This window comes from Beta vulgaris, chromosome 3 (assembly GCF_026745355.1).
Source record: "Beta vulgaris subsp. vulgaris cultivar EL10 chromosome 3, EL10.2, whole genome shotgun sequence".
Taxonomy (NCBI): domain Eukaryota; kingdom Viridiplantae; phylum Streptophyta; class Magnoliopsida; order Caryophyllales; family Amaranthaceae; genus Beta; species Beta vulgaris.
The window spans coordinates 42506579-42515407 of record NC_079204.1 but is presented as its reverse complement, the minus strand read 5'-3'; the positions used below and the strand labels follow the sequence as shown (position 1 = coordinate 42515407).

The window sequence follows — 8829 nt, the reverse complement described above, 5'->3', positions numbered from 1 at the left end:
ATTTCCCTTTTTATACCCTTCTAAAAGTGGTAACCTTAGATCGGGTGAACTCGGTTTAACCTTTATAAATCCGAAATTAACACAACCGAATCGTATTATTATTATTTTATTCTTATTATTCTATAAATACTACTAAAATACCATTTTATTATTTTCTTGGTATTTCTTAATTATTATGAATTAGTTCCAAAAATACGGAGTATTACAGTTACAACCTTAATAATGTCCATTTTGACTTCTAGATTGGACTTGGTCAATTTAGTAGCGGCGGGTGAGATTTTGTGCAAGTCATGATGAGTGTCAACAAAATGTGGTAGAAGCGAGCTATTATGGTTGAGCATCCCTAGGGGGGATTCAAACTCGGGACTTGGAAGTAAAGAGGAGTGAGAAATCACTCTAAAAAAGCCTACAGACTCGATTGATAAGTGGATCAAATCTCTTAAGTCGCTCTTGTGTTTCCTAGCCATCTTTCCTCTTGTGTTTGGTTGGTATACTATATCTTGTTATCAACTCATTTAGCTTGCATGTCATGCTTGTAGCTTTGCTTATAGAGCATTTAGGTTAGTTTGTTCCATGGTTTTGCTTATCAAAATGTGGTCTACCAACACTCACCTTATCACTTGATAGATCCTTGGATAAGGCCACCAAAATAGGTGGCGCAACATGGGTCGCTTCCCCATCTAGCTCGGCCATTGGTATCCAACAAGGACTTTTTTGTTTCTAGATTCGGCTTTGATCAATGAGGTCGTAGCCTGTCTTTGTGCACTCTAGTGGGCACGGAAGGAAGGAGTTTCTTACCTGCAACTCTATACTGACTCCACGATGCTCGTGCAAGGCCTACAATCGGATGAAGTCTAGCACATTACAAACAAATACACAATGGCCAATATCCGAACTACTCTAGGCAAGGATTTTCTTTGGTGTTAGCTCATAAAGGTGCTTAGGGCCTATGTGAATTCAGCACATCTTCTAGCACGATGGTGTAGGCTTTTTAGGACATATATCAATTAGTTTGTTTTCTATTTGTTGTACGTTTTCTCGATGTCAGAAAAAAAAAAAAGAGCAACATAGCTCTGCCAGGCTACATTGTCCCATCATCGCCAACAGTCAGCTACTAACTGAAGTTTCCAGAATTCTCAAACTACATCTCATTTTTTGCAGCTGGAGATGCTCTTAGGAGCCCATATATTAACCCCTTCCCTCAAATAGACAAATATTAACATTGCCATATGCAACTTTTATTGACAACGCAAAATCTTGAAGCCACAACCTCAAGTATGGAAGAAGCACATCTTAATTATCATTTCTTATAATTAGACCTATAATTGAACTTTTAATTGAAACCAAGAGATAAATTCTAACATTTTACACACATGTTATAGATAAAACGACTTATATAATTATTTTTACTGAATTAACATTTTCCTGGAAAGCATAGAATGTTTTTATTATATCAATCATTTCATATTTGAATAGCAAAATCATTTTTCTCGAAAAAATCATTATTTTTTCTCTAACTCATGTTGTTGGCTACAACTCGCCTGCATAAAGCGTAAATCGCTAGTTGATAGTCGATCAACCATGACAAATGTTAAATTCTTTTTCGGAAAAAAGTAGTAAGGTGAACCTTCTATTGATATTGGTAAACAAAATACTCCCTCCGTCCCAAAATATAGTTCCCATTTCCCTTTTTTCACGGTAATTTATGCAATTAAGTAGAATATAAGAGGGATAGTAAAGATTTTTTGTTTATTTAAATAAATATTGTATGGGAAAAGATGATTTTAGGAGAGAGAGTGGAGAACAGTTGGTGAAAGAGCATTAATTGTAACATTTTGTTTGGATAAATAAAGGAAAAGACAAAATTCAAGAAGCTAATAAATGATGGGACACGATTTTTCTAGACAAATTACGGAAAAATGTGGAACTAAATATGGGAATGGGAACTATATTTTACGACCCCCAAAATGAAAATAAGAACTATATTTTGGGACGGAGGAAGTATAATTTATTCAAGAATAATTAAGTCTAATTACACTATAGGCACATGCCATGATCTTGTCATTTTGAACTAAATCTCTTATATGACGTTTCGATTCCAACTACGTACTTCATCAAATGGTTGCCAATTAGTATGTTCTATCTCTCATGTAATTCATTTTGTATATTGTTATGGTTGGTTTATCTTGTTCTGAAAGTTGAAAATTATCAATTACTCCCTCCGTCTCAAAATATAGTTCTCATTTCCATTTTGAGTGTCCCAAAATATAGTTCCCATTTCCATATTTAGTTCCACATTTTTCTGTAATTTGTCTAGAAAAACCGTGTCCCATCATTTATTTTCTTCTTGAAATTTGTTTCTCTTTGTTTATTCAACCAAAATGTTACAATTAATGCTCTTTCACCAATTATTCTCCACTATCTCTCTTAAAATCATCTTTTCCCATACAATATTTATTTAAATAAACAAAAAATATTTATTATCCCTTTTAGATTCTACTTGCATAAATTACCGTGAAAAAAGAGAAATGGGAACTATATTTTGGGACGGAGGGAGTAGTATATAACAAATCATATCAATATATATGTATATTTTTTGGACTCGATAAAAAGCGAACCCAACACCTATACCATATCATCAAGAGTTACCAGATAGATGGCACGCCAAGTCCCACACGAAATTTGACATACTTTCAGATTATCAAAGGATCCACAAATGAAGCTCGAAAGACTAATTACCTGAAAAGGCAACATAATCATTAATCACGAAAAAGCCTAACCTATCAAAATTGACTTTTCAAAAATTCGCAATGCTTTAAATACATATTATCTCATTAATGAACATATGTTAAATTCTCACAAAACAAACTAGAATATCTTCCCTAAACTACTCGGACAAAAATTCTTAGAACTCACACCTACTCAACACATCTCAGCAATTCTCAATTTCTACATAAAAACACATACTCCTGATAAGTTCGGTGAGGTGTTTTAAATTCTAGCCAGATATAATATTATCTGGTCATCAATAACCCATCAAAGCCAATCACGGTAACTCATAAATTAAATTCAGCAAAATTAAAATTTTATCAGATTTGATCATTTTAAATAAATTAAGCACAATTTAAGATTGTTGAGCACCCAAGTGAAAAGAACTGTGGAATCAGTAATAATGAGACAACTTCAGAACTGTCTCAGGAACATCAAAGATCCTTACAAACAGATCAACAAAGACCTATATGAGTAAATACAAGACGACTACAGCTATTAACATAAAAACATAACATACATAATCCTTGTCTTTCTTTCCAAAAGATATCTAAAAGAAAACACTAGCTAGAATCTTAGATCATGCATGTTTTCCACACTATAGAACCAGTCTATTATTTGAACATGATTACATCTACAGTTGTTATATTGAGTGATTATCTCAAACCCTAGCTGTCGTCGTTCCTTTCGGATCAACTGCAGTGCCTTGAGTGCCCATGCCGTACTCGTGCTCCCTATACCCAGGGCCATATCGACTACTGAACAGACCAGCATGAAGGATTAACACATACAACAGCTCAAAGACTGTAGTTACTATTATAAAGCCTTCCAGCACTCTGAGCCTCCACCCTCTCCAACCTCCTATATTGATTTCTTTGCAAGCTAATCTGCAAACCAAGATTCAGGTATTGTTATACACTACTTGCACAATGAACGAAAGGGACATTTACTATTCATCAGAATAGTAACTCATGAGAGAGTTCGATACCCAATTATATACATACATAAATTTAACATATTTTCTACTTTAAGTTGCTTTTTACACAGGACATCACAAGCTACTTAAGACATATACTCAATGAAAAGTGAAAACTACTTGGACATATACTCTATGAAAACTCAACTCGATCAAAGCTCAATCGGTCAAAAACTCAACTCGAGTGAGCTCGACTCAACATACTACCGCGTCGAACTAACTTAAACTCGAACTCGACACACATCATTTACACCTCAAATAATATCATATACTAATCAAGCAAGCTGCAAAGCATGATTTTAATTGGATCAAACTTGTGATACACTTTCTGGCCATATATATGTAGTTGTATATTTTACATTTGTGCATACCAGTTATAAGAAAAGATTACGAGCGGGTAAAAAAATAATGAAAAATGGACAGAAATTTCAATGTTCACCTATGTTTTCAAAATAATCCAAACTTCAAATTATTCCATAATACCCCAAATTCTGGTAGACCTTCCAAAATAATCCAAACTATTAATTTTCTTAGCTACACCAATCCATTTTAAATTTGTTCTCTATAAAAAAAATTAATAATTCGAATAATTTTAAGGCACCACTAAAATTAGGGATATTCACGAATAATCTAATATTTTGAGATTATTTTGGAAAGATAAAGGAAATTTATTATGCATATTAATATTTCCAAGAAATAATTACCCCATGGCGAGGGCAGTGATGGCCCATGCAACCAATGACGAAGATCCAGCAGCAGCAAGACTGTCATTCCTCCATGCCCTAATGTGGCTTGCTCCTGCCAACTTGGAGATAACCCCAATAACACCAGCCAAGATTGCCAGAATCAGGAAAAAAGGTGTTGCTCCGTTGCCTCCCAATCCTTAGTTACAGATTTCAACGAGTAATAAAATCAATAACAGAACAAAAGAATTTGCATTTACTTGCATAGTTGTATTACTTACCATGCATCAATAAATGAACATCATGATTTTTTTAAAACAAAAAAGATATATAGACCCATGTTCCATGTTTTACTATGTGACCCACTTTTAAACTAGTTGGTTACTTTACTAAATTATTTCACTATGCAGGTCAAATGATTTGCAATTGTACACGAGCATGCTCTAACGGCCAACTCGGTAAGCAGTTACGTGGGAATGAATGTATTTTGGAGTACTTGATACCCAAAAATAATGGATACTTCATCCCCAAACAAATCTATACTAATATATTAAAAGGCGTACGTAAATCTATCATGTAATCTATGTACAATAAAAAAATTAGAAATTAATATACTAAAATTTTAACCACTAGACCAAGTAGTATTTAGTGCTATCATATCAAAGTACAATATTAATAAATAAAAATTTTCTTATCCGGGACATAGTCCAGGCCTAATAACTAGTTTTCATCCTAAAAGGCAGAGTATTGATGATGTTTATTGAGTTGAAGAGTTGTAATATAGGTGTAGCTACTAGCTAGTATGGAATAACATTGATAAATAGGTATGTTTTAAGGATATAATTTCATTATATCTAACAACATTAGACTAAAATTATATTACGATTAAAACCTGTTATTACGGCCTAACAAAAGAAATGGTAAATACAATTTTTTGTAAGAAACTCTACCAGCGCTTCACATCGTCCAGTATCAATATACTCTAAAGACCTGATTATTTGCACTAAATTATATTCGACAAATACATATACATCATTATTAGAAAAACATTATATGGAAAGGGTAGAATGATCTTCTACTAATCATAGGTATGTATTATAAATACTAATATATATATTAAATGCTAGGATTCAGATTAACACAATTATTTTCCACACCTGTACAATTATACTTGCAAACATGCATGTTTTCCATTATTTCAAGATGCTTATGAATCCCACGTTTATCTTTTAATAGCTGGATCATAGCTTAACATATATACACTATCAATCTCATGACTCTAATATCGTCAATCAGTCAATCTTAACGTTTTATCTTTAGACCTTCAACTTTCAAAGTGTTATCCAAAGACGAAAGTACTATAGGAGTATTAAAAATATACCACCTCATTTTTCAATAATAGCACCGTATTTATTTCTATGTTTTGAATCAATTCTATAATTCCTGTTAGGAAATTATTCTCTCTTCATATGTAATTTATTTACCATTTTTATTATACTTCTATATAACTACTATTGCTTGGATATAACTATGAAAAAGATGAAACACATACTACATGAGAAAAATATAATGACATACCAGGATGACGAGTAGAAAAGTTGATATACTTGTTAAGGCACCAACTAGCAAACCCCAAAATAATAATATACAAAACCAAGTTCAAGAACAACAACGGTCCTGCTGTGTTCCTTCCTACAGTTGCCATCTTTCTCCAATTTCACCTCCTTAACTTCAAGAAATTTGTACTTTTACTTCTTCAAATACTAATAATTACCAGTTGATCTTTGATTGTAGTATCACAGACTTAATAACTTGGTGTTTTTGCAATATTCGCTCTTTCTGTCTTTTACAAGGAGTTGCAATAAAAGCAGTTGTAATATTACTGAAAGGGGGTCAGATCGGACGGGGTATAAAAACAAGTAGGTGAATGTGCAACAAAAGGAGTTTCATTAATTAATAAAGTGGTGAAAAAGAAATGCGTATCTGATGAGCTTGACGCTGTGGCCTTCATTTAGAAAGTTGAGGATTTCAAGACAACCTAGAGATGACAACAGAATTGAAGTACTATACGTGTCTTTTCTGCTTGTTTTGCTTACATCTGGTAGGACACTTGTTCTTTTTTATACCTTTTTTTGTTCTTTTTTACACCGTTTTTTGCTATTTATCGACTTATAGTTTGACATCAGAAAATCTATGCTAATTCACATACTGATGAAACCATAGAAAAATGAAAAAGACTCCGACTAAATGATGATGCGCAAAATGAGAGAAATGTGAAAATATTAATTAAAAATCCTTTTTTAAGTGGATTTATTCTTTATAAGATTACTTTTCTAAAAAAAAATATGTACAAAATGAAGAAACTAATCAGCTAAGCAATGTTGCTGTTAGTTTAGAGAGAAGGAAAAGAAATATTATTGATAGAGAGAGAATGAAGTTCTTACAATGTGTATTTTTACAATACCAGAATAGAAGAAGAGAAGAGAGTATTTATAGTTAGTTATAGCTAACTAATCTCTTAACTAACTGCACAGCTACAGCTATATATTATAATTTACAAGATATAATTTATACTCCCCCTTCAAGCTGGACCAAAGATGTAAGTCCAAGCTTGAGACTAAGAGCATGATGCTGTTGAGAATTCAGAGCCTTTGTCAAGATATCAGCAAGTTGATCAGCACTAGAAACATGAAATGTTTGTATGAATCCAGCCTCTACTTGCTCCCTTATGTAGTGCATATCCCTCTTAATATGCTTGGTCTTTTCATGGAACATAGGATTCTGGGCTAAGTGTTCTGTAGATTTATTATCACAATGTAATGATATAGGAAGAGCAACAGTGATTTGTAAGTCCTCAAGAAGACCATGAACCCAGACAAGTTCAGAAGCAGCAGATGACATACTCCTATATTCTGCTTCAGTTGATGATTTACTTACTGTTTGCTGTTTCTTTGTCTTCCAAGACACAAGATTAGATCCAAGAAATACTGCATAAGAGCTTCGTGATCTGCTACTGAATTGGCATGCACCCCAATCAGAATCACTATAAGCATTAATTTTGAAATCTGAATTAGCAGAATAGAATAAACCTTGATCAATTGTACCCTTTAGATACCTTACCACATGCATAACAGCCCTCAAATGTGGACTTCTAGGTGTGTGCATGAATTGACTGAGGTGTTGCACAGCATAAGACAGATCTGGTCTAGTGATTCCCAGATATAACAACCTGCCAACTAATCTCGTATATACATCAGGATCTTCAAGAACATCACCAACCTCTGTTGATAATTTTAAACCAACTGACAAAGGAGTAGGAGCAGCTATGCAATCAACCATGTTACAATCAGTGAGAATATCAGTGATATATTTCATTTGAGATAGAAAAATACCCTGATCATTCCTTTTTACTTCAATACCCAGAAAGTAGTTCAACTGCCCCAAGTCTTTTATTGTGAAAGCTTTATCAAGAGCCAATTTAACATCTTCTATTTGAGAAATAGATGTCCCTGTCACCAGCATATCATCCACATATACAAGGACAACTAAAAATTGACCATGAAGAGATCTTGTGAAAAGAGAATAGTCTTGCATTGATTGTTTAAAACCAATAGACTTTAGGAATCTGCTTAGTTCCTTATTCCACTGCCTTGAAGCCTGTTTAAGACCATACAGAGACTTCTTAAGCTTACAAACTTCTCCAATCTTAGCCTTTGTATAGCCAGCAGGTGGAATCATGTAGACTTCCTCATCTACAAAGCCATGTAGAAACGCATTATTTACATCCAGTTGATAGAGAGGCCAATGTTTTACTGCTGCAAGAGAAATCACAACCCTGACAGTGGCTAACTTTGCTACAGGTGAGAAGGTCTGATTGAAATCTTGACCAGCAATTTGTTGATACCCAATGGCAACTAACCTTGCCTTATATCTTTCAACTGTCCCATCAGGTTTTAATTTGGTCTTGTAAACCCACTTGGACCCAATAGCTTGCTTGTCTTTAGGTAAAACAGTGAGATCCCATGTTTCATTGTCTTCCAAAGCTTTCAATTCTTTATTCATAGCCTCAATCCAATTAGGATCTTTCTTAGCTTGATTGTAGTATTTAGGCTCAATTATCTTACATGAGTTTACAGCAAAATAAATGGATTGATTATCAGAAACACCAATAGTATGTGGTGTATATGTGCTAACAAAAATTTTCAGTTTCACATTGGGAATAATAACTCTTGAAGATTTTCTGAGAGAAGATTTGTTTTGGACTACAGGCTCAAAATGAGTATCAGTAGGAGAAGATGTGGGAGATATGGAAGTAGAAGATATGGGAGAAATAGAAGAATGAGAATCAGAAGAAATAGGTTGAGAAATATTATGATCAGAATGATTATGATCATTTGTATC

At 33.5% G+C, this 8829-nt stretch overlaps 1 protein-coding gene across 1 annotated transcript; it reads right to left on the bottom strand.

Annotated features, from left to right (window-relative positions):
- Positions 1 to 3146: 3146 nt before the first annotated feature.
- LOC104906834 (hypothetical protein) lies at positions 3147 to 6349 on the bottom strand. The gene is made up of 3 exons (XM_010695661.3): positions 6007 to 6349; positions 4450 to 4627; positions 3147 to 3656 (listed from the first exon to the last, which is right to left on the bottom strand). The coding sequence occupies exons 1-3, from the start codon at positions 6131 to 6133 to the stop codon at positions 3431 to 3433; spliced, it is 531 nt and encodes a 176-aa protein (XP_010693963.2). The 5' UTR covers positions 6134 to 6349; the 3' UTR covers positions 3147 to 3430.
- Positions 6350 to 8829: the final 2480 nt, after the last annotated feature.

Excerpts from the sequence above, each read along its gene's own strand:
- LOC104906834 (XM_010695661.3), bottom strand. The coding sequence starts at position 6,133 with ATGGCAACTGTAGGAAGGAACACAGCAGGACCGTTGTTGTTCTTGAAC. Across the intron at positions 4,628-6,006 it reads CTTTTCTACTCGTCATCCTG|GATTGGGAGGCAACGGAGCA; the intron begins GTATGTCATTAT and ends TCTGTAACTAAG. Across the intron at positions 3,657-4,449 it reads ATCACTGCCCTCGCCATGGG|ATTAGCTTGCAAAGAAATCA; the intron begins GTAATTATTTCT and ends CTTGGTTTGCAG.